The following is a 24785-nucleotide window of genomic DNA, read 5'->3' on the forward strand; positions in this document are numbered from 1 at the left end:
AATGACTGAATGAGCAGTGTAAGTTTTGCTCCACTGTAGCAGTGTTATTCGCGGCCTTTTTTCCGTGTTTTTCTATTGACAATTAAGAAAATAACTACAATTAGTTTCAATGGTGTTGCAACAATTTGCTTCTTATGTTATCATTGTGACTATGTATGTAGGAGTTTTTTTAATTATTTTATGATGGTTTGTTTTGATTGTATTAAATTGGGAGTATAATATTGTTGTAGCTTATAAATCAAAATTTAAGTTGTCCACATTACAGTATTCGAGGGAAAATAATATTGTTTTTAGTACCGCTTAGCCAAAAGTTATGTACTGGGGTATTATAACTAATGTTGTAATTAACCTTGTACCTAAACTCAGAAAACAAGAGAGAGTAAAGAGCAGTATTTTTTGGAGGAACATCCCAAAAGGTGGCTAATAATAAGAAGGGAAATGGGGGGTTATAAATAATGAATTAATGGGTAATTATGGGGGATTCAATTTGGGTGTTACATGGATGTCAAAAGCTAAAAGAAAATTGATCTTTGATTCCAAGACTAACAAATTCTTCGGCCAACACATGTCAAAGGTATTCTTGGTAGTTGGAGTATTTGATCATACCGTATTTTTGGTGTATAAGTATATTTTAATATTGGTTTATTATTTTTAGTTGGGAGAAATGATTTTTTTGTCAGTATTATGATTACTATTACTTTTGAGAAGAATAAATATTGTTGAAATGAGACTTTTGGATTAAGATCCTAGTTGTTGCTGATTTTAGGTGTTAGGCCTTAAGAGCAACCTTATTATTTTTATTTGAAGATTAATTGATGAATAAATTATAGTTTTATTAGTAGAACAATTTTTTTATGTTGAGATTAAGATATCCGATGGGATAGATATGGTACCCGGTGAAAAACATGTCAACCACATAGGTTGTGATTTAGGGGTATTACGTAGGTTAATTGTTGTCTTCCGAGAGGTTGGGAAGTATTGAGATGGGTGATATCTTGCATCGGGAGTTCGGCCATTCTTAGACACAAGCAGTAGGGAACGTAAGCACATAGGCTGTTTGGAGATTTCAATCTCACAAACCTTAAGAAGTGGGTCGCGATCCATTGATGTTGTGCTCCTTCTCAAAACCTATTAATTATTTATGTTCTATTATTTTAGAGGCTTATGTTATAAATCTTGTATGTTATATTAAGTTTATTATTGTTGATTTACTTTATTTAAGCATGTTAAACTGTTAGTTGTTGTTTGGCTATTATTTAATTACGTTTGATATTTTATGTTGATTGAGACTTATTATTAATGCTTGATAACTCGTATGTGGATCCTAATTTAGCTGGGAGAGCTGTTAGTTATTCCCTATTGATTGTGGATGATTGTTGATATATTTTGTAGGTTAATAGTTGTCGCCTGATTTTATGTCTTGGGTTATGAGATATACCGATGAGCTAGTTAGGAGGATTACTTATACCGATGATACTTTTGGATTAATGTTCTTTAGGATTTATTTTGATGTTTTTAGATTTTATTTGAACTTTAGAGTGAGATGTTCGTCTTAACGATATTTCTGCTGTCGTCTACTACTTAATAAATCTTTCTATTTTGTTTATTCATTGCTTGTGAATGGACGGAGTGTTACACCTAGTGTAGGCGTGTTTTTATTTCGCCTATGCGGGATGAACGCGTATTTGATTTGACTACTCCATGGTAAAGGTTTTATTGAAAATTGTCGCCAACAAGTATTAAAATAAAGATTCATAAAACTAATTGGATATTTGGAAAACTGTAGGGACATCTTAGGGACTCATCTAATGTAGATTTTCCTGTCCTAACTCCACAGATGGTCAAAATAAACCAAAGATTGACTTTTTGGAGTTGAGGGTACAGACACGGTCAAGAACCATATCGCCCATTACCGGCCTCTAACTAATACCGATTCATGTCAATGTTTATGCAATAGAATAACCATAAATATTGTCAGGTATCCTAAAAATAATTTAGTCTAGGGTGGTTCAGGAAACACATAAAAGACTATTCTTAGTGTTATCTTTAATTAGTTATAATAAAAATTTGATATTTTGAAAGTATATATCGAGACGAATCTAACAAAACCCCACATGACTATTTTTTTATACGTAAAAATCACTATAGATCGTAAAAGTATGGTGGATGAATAGGGTATAAACCAATTGTTGCAATAGAAAAAGAACGACAGAAGTATAAAACATTTTCAAAAATTAGAATACATGATTTTTGCATTTTGTAAAACTAGTTTTATATGCACGCAACGTGCGAAAATACGTAAAATAATTTTTTTAAATTATATCTAATAAATTAGGAAATTTGAATTGTTAATTGTTTTCTTTTTGTAATGCTTTTTTTAATCTTTTTTTACTTTTTTAATTAATTAGGTAGTTTCTTTTTTTATTTTTACTTTTTTATTTTTTTTAATGAAAGTAAGTAGTTACTCTTTTTTTTGCTATTTTTTAGTGTCCTTGACATATAGAATAGAGATGATTTTAAAGATAAAAATAAAAAGGAAAATAAAGATCTAATTTTTTTTGACATTTATAGTAGTACTCAGTTTGGAGTTTGGAAGGCCCAAACTCCCTCCAGAGTTGCGTCCTTAATCCCTTACCTTATCTCTCTCCAGTTCTCTCATTCTCTTTTCTCATAACTCCCTCATCAATCCACCCAAAACCTCGCTCATACTATTATAAACTCTATACCCCCCTTTTGTGAACAAAATTAATTATTGTATTGAGGGAACTTAACTTCCATAGTTGAGAACTTGAAGTAATGGAGTCAAAATCTCAGGTGGAAACGACGTCGCTTCTTGCCCGACAACCCTCAGGTATTCGAGCTCTTCCTTCTCATGATGATGATGATGATGTTGATGAATTTGTTATAGAATCAGTTGCCGAAAACAATAATTCTCCTGAAAAAATGAGTGAAAACGATGAAATTAATAAGAATTCTACTACTAGTAGCAGTAATGGCAGCAGTAATGGTAGTATTAGTAGTAGTTTTACTAGTAGTGGTGGTAATAATGGGAGTTATGTGAATGGTGAGGAGGAGTTTGAGACTCCTATGGCTGGCCCAGATGATGGAACCCTAGAAAAATTAGGTGAGGTGGGTGTAATTGATGAACCTGCATCTGGGTCTTCGTTGGTTTCGCCGGGTGTGAGGGGCCGGAAGGCGGGTTTGCCGGTAGCGAAGGTGTCGGATGATGGGGATGATGAAGAAAATGAGGTGGGTAGCGGAGAGGAGGATAGTGGTGAAGTTGTGGATGAGATGGATAGGTCATATGCTGCTGAAAAGGCTCCTAGAGTTAGGGTTTTGGGTGAGGAGGGAGAGAATGAGGACGAGGTTTTTGAGGAGGTGAACGAAGAAACGAGTGTTTTGAGTGGTGAGGGGGTTATAGAGAAGAGGGGAGGTGAGTCTGTGGAGGGTAAGGGTGTTGGTGTTGATGACGGTGTAGGTTCCAAAAAGGAAGAGAATGCTTCTCTAGATTCCGGAAATGCTGCTTCTGGTGGTGTTGAGTTGGTTGATGAGGGAGATGCTGTTGTGGACTCCATAAAGGTGGATGCTGGCGAAGCTGTAAGGTCAGGAGTTGCTGTTGTTGGGGTCGAAGAGGAAAGCAAGCCTTCAAAAATTGAATCTTTCGAGGAGCTGAAAACAGAAAAAATAGGTGAATTGGGTAATGAGGGTGCTGAAAAGGAGAGAGAGGGTGAGTCTTTGGAGGCTAAGGGGGTCGATGGTGATGATAGTGTGGGTTCTAAATTTGAAGATAAGACTTCCTTGGATACCACGAAAGTTGACTCTCGTAGTATTGAGTTGGTTAATGAGGGGGATGCTGTTGTGGACTCCATAAACGTGGATGCTGGTGAAGTTGTGAGGTCAGGGGTTGCTGTTGTTGTAATAGAAGAGGAAAGGCAGGATTCAGATGTTGAATCAATGGACAATATCACTGAGGATAGAGAAGAAAAAGTGGATTCTGAGGTTAAAGTAGGGGAGGAAATCTCTGTTGTTGAAGAACCCACTTCAGTAGATCCTGTATCTGTTGAAGGTACTGCGGTGAAGGTAACTGATGAGGGGGATTCTAGATTGGAATTGAAACATGATGCTGTGGAGGCTTATAGGTCTGGAGCTATTATAGTTGGGGAGATAGAAGACACGAAAGGCTCAGAAAATACAGGAATTGAGGTTGGAGATACTGTTGTTGAAGAATCTGCGTCTATGAAAGAAGATTTTGTCTCCGAAGAAACGGCTGAAGGAGACTCTAAATCTGTAAAATCTGATGAGGTAAAGGTTACAGGTGAAGGAGACTCTAAATCTACAAATTCTAATGAGGCAATGGTAACTGGTGAAGGAGACTTTAAATCTGTAAATTCTGATGAGGCAAAGGTTACGGGTGAAGGAGCCTCTAAATCTGTAAAATTTGATGAGCCAAAGATTACGGGTGAAGGGGATTCTGTTGTTGATGGGATGATTATTGATGCTGTTGAGGCTGTAAGATCTGGAGTAGCTGTTGTGGGGGATTCTAGAGCAGTGGAAACGGAAATGGAAGTCAAGGATGTCGCAGCACGTGTTAGTGAAAACGTGACGTTGGCTAATGAGTTGGCGCCACAGGTTTGTGCTAACACATCCGAGGTGAGTACTTACTATGTTATTCATGTTGAATTGGCTTCCAGTGGCATTCCTCAATCTTCTAAATCTGGTTTTCATTTGCAGGTTGGTGAACAGCACAAAGAGGCACTTCCAAGAGAAGTAGAAACACCTGCACTAGTAGAGATTGCTGAGCAACTGAACACAGAGGGGACTGAGTCCGAAGTTGATGAATCATCCAAGCAGCGCGAGTCTGTTCACGAGGTACAATCTGTTTCTGGTGGGGATCAAGACAAGGTTCAGCATGCAGAAGTGGATAATGCTGCATCTGATAAGATTGATGCTAAAACTTTGAGCTCAGATAAGGGACAGGAAGCTGAGGAGAGGTTTCATGTACCACAAGAGGAGCATGATGATGGAGGCTCTTATGCCTCTGATGGTGAAGATGAATCTGTGTTCTTTAAGAATAAAGTATCTTCCAGAGATTTTATGGAAGAGTTGGCATCTGGTGATCGTTCCGAGATTATTGATGGCCAGATTGTCACAGACTCAGAGGAAGAAGCTGATTCTGATGAGGAAGGGGAGGGTAGAGAATTGATTGATTCTGCTGCATTAGCTGCTCTTTTGAAAGCGGCAACTAGTGGTGGCTCAGATTCTGGCCCTATCACTATAACATCTCAAGATGGGTCTCGCCTTTTCTCTGTTGAGCGTCCTGCTGGTCTAGGAACATCACTTCGTTCTGTGAGACCTGCGTCAAGCTCAAGCAACTCCAGCATCTTTGCTCCACCAAGTGTTGCTGCTCCATCTGAGGAGAGCCTAAGTGACGAAGACAAAAAGAAGCTGCAGAATATACATGAGTTGAGGGTGAAATTCTTGAGGCTTGTTCAAAGACTTCGCCAGACAGCAGATCAATCTGTATCAGCACAAGTTCTCTATAAACTAGGAATTCTTGCAGGTAGGTCAGCACTTCCGTCCTTCACTCTTGATAATGCGAAACAGACAGCTATGCGGCTTGAGGCTGAGGAGAAAGATGATTTAGACTTTTCCTTGAACATCCTGGTTCTTGGCAAAACTGGTGTTGGCAAGAGTGCCACCATCAATTCTATATTTGGTGAAGATAAGGTCAAAATTAATGCATTTGAACCTGAAACCACTTCTGTTAATGAGGTTTGTGGAATCGTGGACGGCGTCAAGCTAAGGGTCATTGATGCACCTGGTCTTAAATCATCTGCAATGGATCAAGGCTTCAACCGTAAAGTCTTAGCCTCGGTCGCGAAGCTCACCAAAAGATACCCTCCAGATCTCACGCTTTATGTGGATCGGTTGGATTCACAAACAAGAGATCTAAATGATCTACCTATGTTGAGGACAATTACCAACTCTCTTGGGACTTCAATCTGGCGGAGTGTCATTCTCACTCTCACTCATGCTGCTTGTGCACCTCCAGATGGTCCATCTGGTGTTCCATTGGGTTACGAGGTGTTCGTGGGGCAGCGTAGCCATATTATTCAGCAGTCCATTGGTCAAGCGGTTGGTGATTTGCGTTTTATGAATCTAGGCATGATGAATCCTGTCTCCCTTGTGGAGAACCACCCTGCTTGTCGTAAGAACCGAGAAGGCGAGAAGGTACTTCCTAATGGCCAGGCTTGGAGACCACAGTTATTGTTGCTGTGCTACTCTTTAAAAATCTTGGCTGACGCAAGTTTGGCCTCAAAGCCTCAAGAACCTGTAGATCCCAGGAAACTTTTTGGTTTCCGTGTTCGTTCCCCTCCTCTCCCATACTTGTTATCTTCATTGCTGCAACCTCGTACTCACCCCAAACTTTCAGCTGATCAGGGTGGTGACAATGGTGATTCTGATGTTGACTTGGACGACTTGTCCGATTCTGATCAGGAAGAAGAAGACGAGTATGATCAACTCCCACCATTTAAGCCTTTGAGGAAAATTCAGATTGCTAAGCTTAGCAAGGAACAGAGAAAGGCATATTTTGAGGAATATGATTATCGAGTGAAGCTTCTTCAGAAGAAGCAGTGGAGAGAGGAGCTCAAGAGAATGAGGGAAATGAAGAATGGGAAGAATAGTATGGATGACTCCAGTGAGATGCCAGAAGATTATGATGCTGAGAATGGATCCCCAGCTGCTGTACCCGTGCCATTGCCTGACATGGTTTTGCCGCCATCATTTGACAGCGACACTCCAGCTTACCGATATCGGTTCTTGGAACCAACATCACAATTCTTGGCTCGGCCAGTTTTGGACACCCATGGTTGGGACCATGATTGTGGGTATGATGGTGTCAATGTTGAGCAGAATCTTGGAATTGCGGGACGCTTCCCTGCAGCAGTTACAGTCCAGGTGACAAAAGATAAGAAAGACTTCAACATCCATTTGGATTCTGCAGTTTCGGCGAAGCATGGAGAAAATGGTTCTAGCTTAGTTGGCTTTGATGTTCAAACTATTGGTAAGCAGCTTGCTTACATTGTGAGAGGAGAAAGCAAATTCAAAAACTTGAAGAAGAACAAGACAGCTGCGGGAGTATCTGTTACCTTTTTGGGGGAGAATGTGGCCACAGGAGTGAAGCTTGAAGATCAAATTGCTTTAGGCAAGAGGCTGGTTTTGGTGGGGAGCACAGGAACTGTTCGCTCTCAAAAGGATGCTGCTTATGGAGCTAATTTGGAAGTGCGTCTCAGAGAGGCAGATTATCCTATTGGCCAAGATCAGTCCTCGTTTGTGCTATCATTGATGAAATGGAGAGGGGACTTGGCAATCGGAGGTAACCTTCAGTCGCAAATTTCTGTTGGCCGGGGTTCGAAGATGGCTGTTCGTGTTGCCCTGAACAACAAACAGAGTGGGCAGATCACAGTGAGGACAAGCAGCTCTGATCATCTTGCTCTTGCGTATGCTGGTCTCATGCCAATTGCTCTTGCCCTTTATCAAAAATTGAGGCCGAATGTCACTGAGAATTACTCTATCTACTAAAATCCCATTTCATTTTTGGTTTCTGTCATTTGTTTTCTTTTATCAATGTTGATTATATTGTGACGAATACTTTGCTATATCTTGAGTCACTTTCTTTTATCATTTTTAATAATGCTGTGTCTCGTCACTATAGTTATTCTATTTGGGGTTGTCCCTAGTAATGCGGGTTATTATTAATGTATTCAATATGAGTATGAAATTGGATTTTGTTCTTTCCTGTTCTTTTTTTTCTTCTTTTTTTTACATCTTGAAGATCTGTATTAATTAAAAACGAAATTACAACATAATGCTATTACAGTTATAACATAAAACATAGAACACACCAACACTAAAATGAGAGACACTTCTTACATAATCCTTCTAACAAAAAACATGTTGATTCAATTCAAATGATCATCTTGGGTGACGTTTAGTGGGTTTGAATACACTATCTTGTCGAAAAAGACATGATAGAGAATCGGTTGACTTGAGATGTTGAAAACCACACAATTTTGAGAGAGGGCTTGATGCAATTCTGAAAAGATTCTAATTTTCCCCCTTTTTGTATGATGTAATTAAATGTTGCATTTTATAGGATACAATTGGATTACAATCTCTTGCAGCTGGTGGGAAATTGTTGCAGGTATCTTCTTGAGATATTTTGGTTCCGTTCTCAAGTGTTACATTTCTGAATGCGTAATTTTATTTATTAGCATTGCAGAAGTATTCTAAGAAGTTTAGTAATTGTCAGTAAAACGAACTTTTTGAAAATTTGTGAACATATTACCGTTTGTGGATTTATTCTTCTCTAATAGCTTAGCATTGCAGTTCATATATATTGTTTGGTTTTGATCTTTGTGTTATGAATTTACTGATTGGTTCTTATTGTGGATCATCTTTGAGGACATAAAAAGTGGAAAGCCTCTAGCAGCTGCCATTCTCAGAAGAAATGGCTGGTTTTACTGCAATATTGCTTCTTCTTCAGTGTCTGCTTCTCTCTCAACCTTCCTATTCACTTCCCTTGTGCACCGACTTCCGTAAGCCTTCTTTATTTCTTCTCCTGTATGTGTGTATGTGCGCGCGTGTATCTGAGGTTTAATCTGTCTTTTTTTTTGCATATTGAAACAGGGGGACCCACAAAAATAAAAACACCTCTAGGATTTTTTCCTTATGATGGAACTACGTGCTGTGACTCAACCAAAGACCTACAACTTCAGAAACAATTTCAAAGAACGAACATTTCTGATACAACTTGTGCTTTCCTTGTGAAATCAATACTCAGTAAGCTCCTGTCACTTATATGCCAGCCTTACAGTTTCCCTCTGTTCTTTTTTGGTTTTGATATGTAACACATATATATATTCCTTATCACCAAAATGAACCTCGACCTCAACCTTCAAGATTTACTAGTCCAGTGTAGTAGGTCAGATTCTTAGAGTGGGGAGAGAGGATTAGGAGAATTTCAATCCCAAGAGCTTGCAGTTGGTAGGATTCGAACTTGTGACCTCCAAGTAAGGGGGGTGAGAATCTTGCTAGCTACACCAAGCTTGCTAGGTATTTAGCTAAATCTTAGCCCTATCATGGGTTAAGAATCGAAAAGTTCGACGTTTCCTATTAGCCCAACTTTTTTTTTCCTCTTCTAGTTCATACTCCTTGAATATGTGAAAGTTTGACATGGACAATATCTTTGGAAGGACTGAAAGGAGGGAGTAGTTGGTTTTCTAATGGTCGCTTTCGATTAAATTCATGATTTGGTGTAAAACATTATTAAAACTTGTTGAATCAAGCTATATATGTATACTTTTAAGTCTTAAGACACTGTTTAAGCATTGTGGATGAAGTCAATTTCATAAATTTCTGTTTCTTATGCATCTATCACATGAAATTTAAATTTCTCTTTTTTGTGTACAGTGCTGGTGCTATGGCATTGTCAAGTCTGGTTCCTGCAACTGTTAGTTCGATTTCTGCTCTAGCAAAGAGTTCAGTAGCTGGACTACAGATCTGGTCCTTACATGGATTACTTTTGACAATTGAAGCTGCTGGTTTGTCCTACATATCGCATGTTCAGGTAATCTACCTTCCTGTAAGCGTGCACGGTGTAGGATGACTATATCTGTTTGCATATGCTGTTCATATTACTATAATTATGAGAGATTACATTTGAACTGGTGTTGGAACCAAGCATTGTTAAATCAAGAGATGCAATAAGATTATGTGTTCTCTGAGGATCTTTCTCATGTGGTGTTCCTATAAGGTCTTCATCCTTTTCACTTTACTCCTTTCGGGTGTAACAGCATTTTGGTCCTTGTGTCGCATATTTACACTTATATGATCAACTAATTGCGAGTAAAACTACTTTGCTGTTGCCATACCTTTCAAAAGCTAGTATACATAACTTTTCAGTTTATTGTCCTGTAACAAGATGCTATGAAATTAAGCTTAATGGAGTAGCTGATAGTCTTAAGATCTAATTGTACTTCAATTCTCTATCAATTAATTGTTGCCTTGCTGGTGCTTAGATGATTAGAATGTGTGTAAATATTACAAGAATATCTAGGTAAATGATATATGAGCTGTCCTAGGATATGGGTTGGGTGACTATTTCCCTTCTATTAGCTAGGCTCTTGCTTATTCTTTTTCTTCTCTCTATCTCTCTCTCTTTTCTGGCTTGAGTAATGAGAATTAGCGAAAGGTAAAGTTCCGTAAACGATGTGAATGAAGAAAGTTTGGTCTGCAACGCAGTGTAGCTTGTGTGGTAGTAAGGAAGAATCATCTGCACCTCTTTTCTCTTTAGCGCCTGTTTTTAGCCTTGATTTAGATGCTTCAGTTGTAACCTGGGGAAGCCAAAGATGGGCTTCAGGCTTGGGAAAGGAGGACGAGGAAGTAATGGTCCGCTTGCCCTTTGACTGTTTACTGTATTTGAATTCCCTTTGAGGTGATTCCCTAAGAATTCTTTGTTCTTATCATCTTATGCGTGCCTCTTTATAAACTTCACAAAGCAAAATTAATGCTGGTTATCATTTTCGATGATGCAGTGTCGGAAGGCTTGTTCATATTGATTTTGGCTTCATCCTGGAAACATCTCCTGGTGGAAACATGCGCTTTGAGAGTGCTCACTTCAAGCTGAGTCATGAAATGACTCAACTGCTTGATCCTTCGGGGACTATGAAAAGTGATACTTGGCATCTTTTTGTGGGGTAAGAGTAGACGATTTATCTATTTTTATTAATGTATGATCTAAACGTTATTTAAGAACTGGAATCAGATCCCGTCCACATCACTGCCTTATGTATCTCTCAATTACCAACCTTGCGTAATTTTTTGTTACAGATTGTGTGTTAAGGGATACCTTGTTGCTCGTCGTTATATGGAGGGTATCATCAGCACTGTAGCAATGATGGCAGACAGTGGATTGCCTTGCTTCAGCAGGGGTGAGCCCATTAATAATCTTCGTAAAAGATTTCACCCTGAGATGAGTGAACGCGAAGCAGCCAATTTCATGATCGGTGTATGTACTGATGCCTATAACAAATGGACGACTGCAGGGTATGATTTGATACAATATTTGCAACAAGGTATAGAAAAGTAGTATTAAGTGTGGGATTCCTCTGGTTGTCTGTAAAGTATAGCATTATCTTGCAAATATCAATGAAAATGCACATTCTTTTGTGTAAAATGACCGTCTTTTCCATCAGATGATGTACCTTTTACAAATGACTGAATGAGCAGTGTAAATTTTGCTCCACTGTAGCAGTGTTATTTGCGGCCTTTTTTCCGTGTTTTTCTATTGACAATTAAGAAAATAACTACAATTAGTTTCAATGATCTTGCAACAATTTGCTTCTTATTTTGTCAAAGACTCACCATAAACTCCTCCCCCCCTAATGGAAACATGTCCTTTGTTCGGTGTTCGTTGTCACTTGTCATATTATCCTCACTTTCCTTTGTTCGGTATCTGTTCTAGTCTCAAGAGTCTAGAGTATAATTGTATATCACAACTTTATTCACAAATACTAAGCTTGGCGTAGGCGTAGTGGTAGTGGTAAGGAGCGAACCTTCGGTGGAAAGTTTCCCCTTATCATCCCCATACTCTCAAAGTATTTGCCCACAAACCCAAATCGGGTTAACCTGCGCGAGATTTCGGTCTGACAAGGTTTTTCATCTTACTATGGGGTCCACAATGGGAGTTCCCAAAAAAATACATCATATTGGTTTATGGGCTAAAAAAAGTGGGTTTATTTGTGCTTTGACCTAAATCATGTTCCTCCTCCTAATAATAGTAATAATAATGAGTAAAGCTATAATAAACAAAATAATATATAGAAACAACAATAATAATAATACTACTTAATAGTAATGATATATATTTAAATAATAATAATAATCATAATAATAACGATAATAATAATAATAATAATAATAATAACAATAATAATAATAATAATAATAATAATAATAATAATAATAATAATAAGAGTAATTAGTAAAATAAATTATACCAGCATAATTATAATATTTAACAAAATGGTTATAAAAGAATGGAGCTGAACTGAACTGAACAGAACTGATTGGAGCTGAACTGAACTGAAAATAAACCGGGGAGAACAGGCCCTAAAGCGAAATTTTACGTTATCTCTGCTCCACTCTTGAGTGATTGAATTACGGGTTTTCAGATTCAAACCAAAGATAAAAGATCATTTGGTACCACCACTAAAGATGAGGGCCAAGAAGCCCTCTCTAGTAGCACCACAAAAACTTAATTATTGAAATGTCAACTTCATATATGTAGAGGATAGCTGGAAGTCTGAAACCACATACTACATATACATAGCATGCTTTGGATAATGACTATTCAACAAATGAAAGATGTAATTTTCAAACTACCCTTTTTGAGTTTGTCCATTTTTCTTTTGTTCATCCCTCGTGGTGAGACTTTTACAGCATGTCAGTTATTAGTCAAGGACAAATACAGAATACTCATCCTTTTCTTTTGGAATCTGTTTGTCCTGTGTATCTTAACCTTTTTAAGTGAAATAAATTTGAGGGTCTTTTTACTCTTCAAATTTGGCTGCTATATCTTTCTCTAATTAGTGGGGAGGCCCTATTTGAGATTGCGAAGTGTATGGTTTGATAGTGATTGAAAGTATAGTCTTAGACTCTTTAGTAATATTGTTACGTGAATTACTTGCGTTAAAAATGTAAATCTCGTTTGAAAACTACTCCTATGCATCATAGTATATGCGATCTTTAGACGAAGGTGGCTAAGGCCATGTGCAGGGTGAGCAACTGCACAGGGGCCATGAGAGTACTTATGGCTTATGGAGATAAAACAATGTTTTTTTATCTTCTTTTTTTCTAGCTCTCTTCCTTTTTCTTGACTCTTACCAAACTTATTGTATATCATGCAAAAATTCTAGATATAAAATATGCCTCCAAAGTTATGAAATATAATCATGACTATCTTATATTCCCTCTAGTTTATCCACTTTTTTTTTTAGGTTATTAGTTACCACTTATTCCGTTCTGTTTTTGCGATGGTCTCGCCAATTGTTTGTAATTATCTTTACCTTCTCACTCTACTTTTTTCGGCCTACAACATTAACTTCAAGACAATATGCTAGTAAATTAATGATTTTTCTTTCTTTATATGACCCATGTACATACTTCTCCTAAAACTCTATGTCAAAAGAAGGATAAACTAATAAAATACTCGGAGGGAATAAGTGTTATAAATAAACACGTCATGTAAAGCATCTGAAGCATATTGGCATGTGTTCGCCACTTGTGTAAGTGTCCAACATGTACATGTGTAAGTCACTGAACATATCAAACAAATGAAGCAGGGGTAAAACTACAAGGGGGCTGGCAGGGTACCAGCCCCTATGTTCAATTGTTCATATATCTTAAAAGTAACTCTTGTAGAATTTTCACAATAAGTTTGACTAAACTGGTTATTATATTACTTCATAAATGATCTTATTTGAATGGTAAAGTGGGATAAATAGATTTTCTTGAAATATTATTGAATTTGTTAACTTTTAATTTCTAGCTTTGTCTTTAATATAAAGTTGTGGAAGATGGTACTTACATTATTTACGGTACACCTAAATTTCCACCACTTTGGATATTATTGTTGATCTAAAATTCTGAATTGACTGATGGCATCCGAGAATTGTTGCATTTGTCGCCCTTGTAAGTTATAAGCAACTAACTTTCTTTTTTCATCCTTAACAAAGCAAAATAATAGGATAGAAGTATAGTTTTACATGCTTTAATTACATTACAAGGCAATACCAATCAATAATGAATCAGGATTTGGATTTCAATGATTTTATATTCTTCATTCTCTTGAATTAAAATGTTTTGCACAACCTACACCAGTTGAACCTTTAGGAATTGGTGGATGATTGGTAAAGGAAACAATTAAGAAATCTTCTTAATTGCCATCTTTTGAGAACCTTAAATATGAATTTAAGATAATAGTATATAGAACATGGCAACTATCTTTCTTATACTTCATCTGTTTTAATTTAGTTGTGACACTTTTAATACCACGGACTCTTGGACGATTTTTCGAGAGGAAAGAGATAGCAAAAGAAAATAATAGGGTTTCATGTGATAGGAGAGAGATAGAGAGAAGTTATTACCCAAAATGAAAGTATCACAACTAAATTGAAACTTCCTAAAATAAAAAGTGTCACAATTAAGTTGATAAAAAAACTAATATGAACCCGGTGTACACTAATTAGTGTGCACCCGATCCATATCACGTGAGTTTATGATAGTGTATATTGATATGATATAGTGTATGTTAAAATGATATAGTGTATGTTAAAATGATATAGTGTATATTAAAATGATATAGTGTATGTTATAGTGATATAGTGTATGTTAAAATGATATAGTGTATGTTAAAATGATATAGTGTATGTTACAGTGATATAGTGTATGTTACAGTGATATAGTGTATGTTAAAGTGATATAGTGTATGTTAAAGTGATATAGTGTATGTTAAAGTGATATAGTGTATGTTAAAATGATATAGTGTATGTTACAATGATATAGTGTATGTTACAATGATATAGGGTATGTTAAAGTGATATAAGGTGTGTTAAAGTAATATAGGGTGTGTTAGAATGATATAGTGTATCTTAAAGTAAATAGTGTATGTTAAAAGTGATATAGTGTATGTTAAAGTGATATAGGGTGTGTTAGAGTGATATAGTGCATGTTATAATGATATAGTGTATGTTAAAATCATATAGTGTATGTTAAAGTGATATAACGGGTCACGTGCCTGGACCTGGTCCACACTATTTTTAGTGTGAACCGGGTCCACGCAAGTCGGATTGTTAAGTTGAAACAGAGAAAGTAGCAAAATAGAACTCAAACAAAAAAGTATATAGAGGTAGCCATCTCAATTTTCAACAAAGAGCATTACGCTTATTTGAATAATTGGTTTAATCATTCACGGACATAACATATTAAAAAGTGAAAATGGATACTCCCATTCATATAAATGGTTTCTTAAACGATAGGAGTTAGCTCAAGTGCGTAGAACGCTCCCTCTTGGCCCTTGAGGTCATGGCCGGGGTTCGATCCTTTCCCCCAGCATTATGCTGGGGTATTTCCTTAGCATGCTATGCATGCCTTACCGGCCAATGTGTTGATGTTTCCAACAGGCTAGTATCCTTGTAAGAGTTAGCTCTTGGGCTGAATTAATTTCCTAATCCCTGTTATTTTTATTAATTGACATTATTAGTGTTTCTTAAAGTTTAATGCAAAATGGTTTGTCCATTACCGGCCAAAGTCTAGCACATGTCCTTTTGGTAGAATGTTGGTGCGGGTTAATGGGTCATGTCCCCTACCACCACTACTTAATTGCTTATATATAACTAAGGTTCGTAAGTTAACCCTATTTATGGGCACTGATGTATTTTCTATGTGAGAAATGGAGTAAAAACCTTTCAAGTAAACTAACCTTTGCTTCTAATGGCATATTCTCCAACACTAATGTTGTTTAAGCTATGTACTTCATATTCATCACGTGCACCATAAATGACAACTCACATTACAAGATATTTTGTGCATCAAAGTTGGAAGGTACCTAGTCTTGCTATTCTTGATAATTTGAACATACTTTATTATATTTAATACATGGTTTCTTAATGAGTAGGGGCCTAGTATATCTGTATATATGGAAAACGCCGAGACGACGGAGAGAAGAAAGAAGAAAAATTGGATCCCATGTGCATAGATGCATTTGAGAGTGAGCGATATATTAGTGATTAGAGCTTTCTTTTCGATTTCGAAAGGTCTTGAGATTGATTCTCACCCTTCGCAAGTTGAGATCTCCTTTATTCCCCAATATATCAAGGTTTCTCCTTACTTTATTTTTAAAAAAATACAACATAGATGCATTTGCATACACCACCATATTACGCCAAATTCATATGCATTCCCCGAATCATATGGACATATTAAATTCTAGTCCAAGTCCATTAATGGCACCATTTTCATACCCCGATTATTGGAATTCTATATTGCAAATTTGTTGTCTTTTACTTTGAGCAACCATTATACTATTATTCGTAAAATATTGATTACGCAAGTGAATCTTTTTGGCTCATGCAATCGGACTTCACAGCTGGCTAAAGCTAAACTCATGAATTTTTTTTGTCTTCATTACCAAAAAAATCGGTAAACTGACAAATGATGAAACACCATACAAAATCACACAAGAGACATTGTTTTTTGGACAATTTCCATTTGGTATCCTATAATTAGATTACTTTAATTTGCTACAATGTATTTGCGAAAATAAAGAGGATCACATTCTAAGAACAACATGTGTATAACAAGCGCGTACATCACGCGCATGTTATACACACACATCTTAGAAGCTTGTTCGACTTAAGATTAATTATCATTAAAAGTCGAACAGCTATACATGACATAACATCCGTACATAACTATACTTGTACACTAACAATTGTTTCTCAGTGATTGTCATTTGTAACAGTAGTACTAGTAGTAGTTTCTCCCAATTGTACTTGACTCTTGTCATTACCATTGCTTTGTTTTCTTGTACTATTCTCATCATTATTTGACTTGTTGCCTGGAAATGACTCCCTCCATCTAAAATCTTCAAACAACTCATGCATATTCTCAAGTGTACGCCCTCTAGTCTCAGGAAGAAACGTCAAGAAGAAGAACCAAGCAATAATAGCAATCCCTCCGAACAAAAAGAAGGCACCACCTGTTGTAATCTTATGTGACAAAGGCAAGAAAAATATTGAAATAACACCACTTACAACTCTATTAACAGCCACACCCATGCTAGTACCTTGAGCCCTTAACCTCAAGGGGAAAACCTCTGAACTATATACCCATGTAATTGGTCCTAAACCAATCGAAAACGACGCAACGACAGCACAAACCATGGTTATACACAAGGCTATAGCCCATGTAATCTTGTGATGAGAGTGATCAATAACAGTTAAAGACATGGCTAAGGTTAAGATGGCTATGATCATACCACCAACACTTGTTAATAGTAAAGGCCTTCTACCATACTTGTCTAATTGAAATGTAGCAACTAATATGAAAAGTGTCTTAACAACTCCTACAGCTACTGTTGCAAGTAACTGTTTACGTGCATTTGTGATTCCAGCACTCTGAAAGATCCTTGGACTGTATAAAACCACGGCGTCGATGCCGGAAGCTTGCTGGAAAAAGTGAATTCCGATACCTGCAATCACTGCACGCCTCACTGCGGGAGTAGGGTTGAAGAAGAGCTCTTTCCAAACTGCATTCCCTGATTTTATCTTTGTTTTTTCAACCTTATATATGTCTTCATCACACTCAGCTGGGATTCCTGCTGTCTGCTTAATCTCACTGAATACAATAATATGGATTTTGTCAATACACACACTATTGATTATACCTATAAAAATCATATATATGCCGGTAACACTGTAACATGTATTACAGATACCTTGAAATTTTTTTACCAGCTTTATTACTACTTTTTTTGCGGAAAAAGAACTTTTATAAGTTTTATGACAACTCAATACCTTCTAGATTGCAAACATCGTCACAGAACTTCTTAAAATCTCCCCGAATTCATCAAACATTTCCAATTTTATCCTTCTTCTTCTTTTTTTTTCTTTTCCCAAACCATCGCCTCCTGCCACCACCACCTCCTTCACCACCCAAATTTCGAATTTTGTTAAGGGGGAACGTCCCCGAAAGTTCCACCCCATAAAAACATTCGGATTTGTTTTACTTAAGGGGCGAACATCCGGCTAGGATGTTTCACCCATGGCCCGAACATTCAGGCCAGACGTTCCGGCTATGGGTGGAACTGGACATTCACCCCATAACCCCAATTAAAATCAAATTTTTTGTGAGGTGGGTGGTGGTGGGTGGTTGGGGGAGGTAGGTGGTGGCGTAAGGTGGTGGAAAAAAGAGAAGGCATAAAATAGTAAATTAAAAGTGGACTCGGAGAGATTTTAAGAAATTTCGGGACAATGTTTAACAATTTACCTTAAATTTTTATTTTTTGACAGACACAACCTTACGCCCTTACTCTATTTTCAAGTGTTAGACCCATCGTTATCGCATTCACCATACAAATTTTTGGTTTTTTATATACCACTTTTTCTATCGATGCCACATGTGCATCGAGTTTTCCTTTTTCCACCCTTACCCCTCCATTTTCTCATCAAGAGAGTGTATACAAACTCGAACAATGTGTAAAGCATATGGAGGACTTAAGTGGGTCAACGCCGGTAGGATAAGGTTATTTCTCATAGAAAAATAGTAAACAGAAAACATCATGTTCTAACAAACTTTCCTATATTTCTATTATCTTTGCTTTATCTACCGAAGTAGCACACGCCCCTATTAGAACTCATCAAAATGCGTGTCAAAGCGCGACAAAATATTTTTTTAATAGACAAGTAACATTAAGATCAAAATGAAAATTATATTTACCTGAGCCTAAGTTGAGCCTCCTCAGGCGAGTCAGATATTCGATTAAGCACCTTCTTAGCATCTCCAAGCCTTCCCTGCATAACAAGCCACCTCGGTGACTCAGGCATAGCAAGCACTCCAATAGCCAAAAATATGCTCGGAATCGCCCCGATTCCGAGCATAAACCTCCAGCTCAAATGAGTTGGGAGGCTTGAAAATGCGAGATTAGATATATATCCAAGCAAAATTCCTGCATTGATGAAAACCTCAGGAAAAGAGGTAAGAAATCCTCTTGAAGAAGCAGGAGAAACCTCTGCAGTGTAAACAGGTGCGATCATAAGTGCATAACCAACACCTATTCCTGTTACAAAACGGCCTACCATAAGAAATGCGTAGTTTGTGGCGAAACCCATGAGTAGTGCGCCAACGAAGAAGATTGCACCAGCTAACACGATAGTGTAACGTCGTCCGATCCAATCGGATGTTCTACCAGCTGCGAAAGAGCCGAAGAGGCAGTAGATGTTTAAGATTCCGACTAGAACTCCTATTTGTGTGTCACTAATGTGCCAGTCTTCTTTGAGGTAGATTATTGCACCACTCATTACTCCAATGTCTGTAGGAAGTAATGCAAAGTTAGAGATTAGTGGCTAGTATTCATGAATTCAGTTCTTAATTATGGAGTACTAGTCTTTTTTTGTTGATGTGAATGAGCGACTATGCATAGTGATGTAGAACGGATTTGATCTCAGGTCTCAGATACCACCACAAAACTAATTAAGCTAGATGATATCCACACATCCACATGTAATTACTTAATTCTCTAAATAATACTCCCTCTGTTTCATTTTAGTTGTTACACTTCGATATTTTACACTATTTTGGAAGTCAAACTTTGAAAATTTTGACTATATATTCTTACTTATGTATACAAAAAAAAACATACTTATGTGAGGTCTCGTTAGATTTACCACGATGTGTACATTCATAATATCAATTTTTTTGTATATTTTTTTATATGAAATAGAAGATATTATATGTCAAAAATACGTCTTGAAAATTGTGCAAAAAGAAATGAGAACTATATTTTGAACAGAGGGAAGGTAATTTTTTTTGGTTAAAAAGACAATCAAAATATCTTGAATTTAACCTTTTAGAAGTTTTCACCTTTTACTATTCCACGAAATTGAGGATAATAAAATCATGTTAACAAGAAAAGGTCAACATGATGTTGAGTTGATGACTTGCTGGACGATGGTCCAAAGTTGTGGGCAAACTCAACTTATCATACTTACTGGCTACCAAGTTGTGACGAGTACGTGCAAGCCTCAAACAGTGTCAGTCTCATCTTAAAATTATTGAATAACGGCAAATTGTATTTGTAACGCTGACCAGACTGTCCACATGCTTAGCTACTATCTTCGTTTTTTTTATTTGCTACATTGGTGTTTTGGCTTCTTGAGTAATAAACGACTAATTTTAATTGATTATTCTAACTTTTTTATAAGTAAAAATATAATCCTGTATAATCTTATTACAGTTATTAGATTTATCTTGATGTATAAATTCATAATAATAATTTTTTAAAATTTTTACTTAAACAAAATAAGAGATATTAAAAATTAAAAAACGTCTTAAAAACAGCACACCAACAATGTAGCGTATAAAAAGGAGAGGGAGTAGAACGAAAACAAGGCTTTACTATTGAATGAGTGGGATCATGTATCATGTATGGTAGATCAAATTTCATTATCCGTATGACATGTCCCAAATTTTCTAATTATTTTACTGACCATATATATTGTTGGAGATTTTTGTGAACTAAATAATACACTCTCCTAAGTCCTAGTTGAGTAGATCAAGGTGTAAAAGATCCTCTTAGTTTTTAAACTTTTATTTTATAGAAGTATATAATTAGAAACCCTCAAAATAAAAGTATCTTTCTCAAAAATAATAGTAAAAGCATGTTGATAATAATAATATCAATAATAATAATAATAATAATAATAATAATAGTAATATAAAAAAAAATAGTGAAAGACAACATAACATAAAGGAGTATCTACCTCGTTAGACAGTCTGTTATGGAGTAATAATAATTACTCATACTAATATGTTTTACATTGTTTTAGTAATAATTTTGATATTGTAAAATTATAGTGGCTTTTTTAGGAATGTTTTCTCTTTTTTAACGTTATTTTTGAATGTCTCATAAAAATTACTATTAATAGATTTTAGGTGCACTATGCTAATAAAAAAGTTGTAGTTATAAAAAAAAAAAACTAAGATATCCATTTAGGGTACAAAAAAATAGTAGCTTTCGGCAATCCGACTTGTGTGGACCCGGTTCACACTAAAAATAGTGTGGACCACGTCCAGACACGTGACCCGTTATATCACTTTAACATACACTATATCATTTTAACATACACTATATCATTACAACATACACTATATCAATTTAACACACCCTATATCACTTTAACATACACTATATCACTTTTAACATACACTATATTACTTTAACATACACTATATCATTTTAACATACACTATGTCACTTTAACACACACTATATCACTTTAAAATATATTATATCATTGTAACACACACTATATCACTTTAACATACACTATATCACTTTAACATACAATATATCACTGTAACATACACTATATCATTTTAACATATACTATATCACTGTAACATACACTATATCATTTTAATATACACTATATCATTTTAACATACACTATATCATATCAATATACACTATCATAAACTCAGGTGATATGGATCGGGTGCACACTAATTAGTGTGCACCGGGTTCATATTAGTTTTTTTATAGCTTTCGGTTAGCTTGCTGTATATTTATCACTATGGTGTGGACTTGTGGAGTATAGCATATCATATGAGCATTTAATGTAATTTTGAGAAAATTTTGGATATTCTGACACTTTAGAAAAAAAAAAAGATATTTTTCAAAGTTTGACTCTCTTTTTTCTCTAAAAATAAAAAATATATGATGTGTCTATTCACATATCACTGTAATAAATTGATAGCTTCTACGTGATTTTTTCTTATAAACAAAACAAAAAAAACTAAGGATCAGTTCGGTATTACTGTGGTTTTTTGATTTTTTATTTTCAAGTAATATGATATATGTCCTTTAATGAATCAAAAATTAGTCAAATATATTAAAAATTATGATGATTTTGAAAACTAACAGCTAAAAAGTGAAAATGAAAACAACTTTTTCTGGTTTCCTGTTTTTGATTTTAATCTTAAAAAAATTAAAAACAAAAAACAATAACGAACAAATCCCTAAGATGGAAAAGGTTATGCCACATTATTAAAGTGAATACAACATGAGTTAAATACTATAGAATGAGGTGAAAAAAGAGAAGTTTTAATTACCATAACCAAGTAAAACAGAAGTCATAGAAGCCAAAGTAGCACAAGCAAAAGCAAACTTGTTTCTCTTAGGAGGCTTCTTTAAAGGATCAAAATCTGCTATTACTTTGCTTGCAGTTGTTGGTGGTGGGTCTGACATGGCTTTATTAGTTCCTTCACTCATGGCTCACTTATTTCTCACCAATAAGAGAGAGAAAAAGAGAGAGAAAGTAAGGAAAGATGGGAATTTGTTTCCTTTTGATTTTTTTGGATTGATATAATTTGTGTAAGAAGAAGTCTAGTGAACAACACTTTATATAGGAAAAACAAAAGTATAATAAGGAGACTAGATAACCAAGTTTGCTTACATCACAACTAAGGCCTCGTTTGGTTCACATGGGAAGTAATTTCCCATGGGAATTTACATTTCATGAGAAATTATTTCCCTTGTTAATTTCCTAGGAATTACACAAAATTGTTTGGTTGACACCATAGGAAATTGCATTTCCTAGGAAATTAGTCACCAAGGGGGGGCTTGGTGAGTTATTTCCCATGTTTCATGGGAAATTCTATTTCCCTTGGAATTTGTATTTCCTATGCTTCTCCCATTTCCCTCCAACCAAACACAACACCCATAATGTATTTCCTAGGAATTTGTATTTCCAAGGGAAATAGCTTCCAACCAAACAACACCTAAGACTAAAGGGTCCAAGCCAAAGAGTAAAAGTAAGGTAATTTAAGTTATTAGGACATGTGACAAAAGTCTTATGTACAAAGTTTGATTAGCCTTATGCAAGTTGACCATTGATTTCTGTTTTAGGTAAACGACCTACAATAAAAAAATACTTCCTTCGTTTTTTATTAACTGAGTTAGTTTTTGTAAAAAAAATCTCATATTAAATGGAGAAATGACTTGCTCAATAAAAAACGGATGAATTACACATTCGATCTGTTGTATAATATAGTGCTTGTTTCTTTTTTATACGGTATCCAAGATAAACATTTGACCTTCGATATCTTCAATTTCTTATTATTAAAAAATGTAAAAAGTTGATATTATGAAACTATACATTAAGGCGAATCTAACAAGATCCCACATGAATATATTTTTTTATATATACAAATGAAAATATTTTGTCAAACATTTTAAAGTTTAACCTCAAAAGAGAGAAACAAGCACTATATTATGGAATGGAGGAAGTATTATTTACGTAATAAAGCTAAATATTTGCACGGGTGCTTGGCACCATTTGCATTACCTCGAAAAGCCTCTGAACACCGTATTTGTTCATTTCTCGTGAAACCCAAATTTGCCTCGAAATGAACGTAAAAGCATCCACATATTCGTTCCAAGCCACATGACTCCTTTCCAATGACCTCCCATGTCCCTATGAGGTATCCCATGGCGTTCGGAGATCGGTCCCCGGGAAAGTCCAAAAGCATGTATTATAATCTTCATTTTTGGCTGTTTTTGGAACATTTTTGGACTTCTACAGGCCTTGTCATATATTCTCCCGAAACATTCCTAGGAGTGCCGACGTGACTTGTAAAATTACGCGGGTGCTTGGCACCATTTGCATTGCCTCGAAAAACCTCTGAACACACTATGTGTTCATTTCTCGTGAAACCCAAATTTGACTCAAAATGAATGTAAATACATCCACATATTCGTTCCAAGCCACATGATTACTTTCCAATGACCTACAATGTCCCGAGGAGGCATACTGTGGTGTTCGAAACTCGGACCCCGAGAAAATCCGAAAGCGTGTATTTTAACCTTCAATTTTGGATGCTTGTGGGACATTTTTGGACTTTTCCGGGCCTGGTCATATTTTCTCCAGAGACGTTCCTAGGAAGGCTGACGTGATTTGTAATGTTGCACGGGTGCTTGGAAATATTTGTGTTGCCTCGAAAAGCTTCTCTAAACACCCCATTTGTTCATTTCTCGTGAAACCTAAAATTGCCTCGAAATGAACGTAAATGCATCCATATATTCGTTCCAAGCCACATGACTCATTTTCAATGACCTCCCATGGCCCTAGGAGGCATCTCGTGGCGTTCGGAGCTACAACCCCGGAAAAAGTCCAAAATCGTGTATTATAACCATCAATTTTGGCTGTGTTTTGGACATTTTTGGATTTTTCCGAGCCTAATCATATTTTCTCCAAAAAGTTCCTAGGAAGGCCGGTGTAACTTGTAACATTGCGCGGGTGCTTGGCACCAAATCTGTTTCCTCGAAAAGCCTCTAAACACCCCATTTGTTCATTTCTCGTGAAATCTAAAATTGTCTCGAAATGAACGTAAATGCATCCATATATACGTTCCAAGCCACATGACTACTTTTCAATGACCTCTCATGGCCCTAAGAGGCATCCTGTGGCGTTTGGAGATAGGACCCCGAGAAAGTCCGAAAACGTGTATTAACCTTCAATTTTGGCTGTTTTTCAGACATTTGTGGACTTTTCCGGACCTGGTCATATTTTCTCCAGAAAAGTTCCTAGAAAAGCCGGTGTAACTTGTAGCGTTGCGTGGGTGCTTGACACTATTTATGTTGCCTATAAAAGCCTTTAAACACCTCATTCGTTCATTTCCCGTGAAACCTAAAATTGTCTCGAAATGAACGTAAATGCATCCATATATTCGTTCCAAGTCACATAACTCCTTTCTAATAACCTACAATATCCCTAGAAGGCATCCCGTGGCGTTCGAAACTCGAACCCTGGGAAAGTCCAAAAGCGTGTATTATAACCTTCAATTTTGGCTGTTTTTCGGACATTTTTGGAATTTTCCGGGACTGATCATATTTTCTTCAGAAACGATTCCTAGGAAGGCCGGTGTAACTTGTAGCGTTGCGT

At 36.2% G+C, this 24785-nt stretch overlaps 3 protein-coding genes across 3 annotated transcripts; 2 read left to right on the forward strand and 1 right to left on the reverse strand.

The window, feature by feature from the left end:
- The first annotated feature begins 2580 nt into the window (after positions 1–2580).
- LOC104904383 (translocase of chloroplast 159, chloroplastic) lies at positions 2581–7806 on the forward strand. The gene is made up of 2 exons (XM_010692612.4): positions 2581–4650; positions 4732–7806. The coding sequence occupies exons 1-2, from the start codon at positions 2797–2799 to the stop codon at positions 7582–7584; spliced, it is 4707 nt and encodes a 1568-aa protein (XP_010690914.1). The 5' UTR covers positions 2581–2796; the 3' UTR covers positions 7585–7806.
- A 452-nt stretch (positions 7807–8258) lies between these two features.
- LOC104904384 (phosphatidylinositol 4-kinase alpha 2) lies at positions 8259–11385 on the forward strand. Its single transcript, XM_010692613.4, has 5 exons — positions 8259–8600; positions 8692–8844; positions 9475–9631; positions 10599–10760; positions 10894–11385. Exons 3-5 carry the CDS (start codon positions 9624–9626, stop codon positions 11150–11152), a joined length of 429 nt encoding a protein of 142 aa, XP_010690915.1. The 5' UTR covers positions 8259–8600; positions 8692–8844; positions 9475–9623; the 3' UTR covers positions 11153–11385.
- Positions 11386–16328: 4943 nt separating this feature from the next.
- On the reverse strand, positions 16329–22226 carry LOC104904385 (polyol transporter 5). The gene is made up of 3 exons (XM_010692614.4): positions 21955–22226; positions 18562–19153; positions 16329–17460 (listed from the first exon to the last, which is right to left on the reverse strand). Exons 1-3 carry the CDS (start codon positions 22112–22114, stop codon positions 16563–16565), a joined length of 1650 nt encoding a protein of 549 aa, XP_010690916.1. The 5' UTR covers positions 22115–22226; the 3' UTR covers positions 16329–16562.
- Between the last annotated feature and the right edge of the window lie 2559 nt (positions 22227–24785).

This window comes from Beta vulgaris, chromosome 9 (assembly GCF_026745355.1).
Source record: "Beta vulgaris subsp. vulgaris cultivar EL10 chromosome 9, EL10.2, whole genome shotgun sequence".
Classification (NCBI taxonomy): domain Eukaryota; kingdom Viridiplantae; phylum Streptophyta; class Magnoliopsida; order Caryophyllales; family Amaranthaceae; genus Beta; species Beta vulgaris.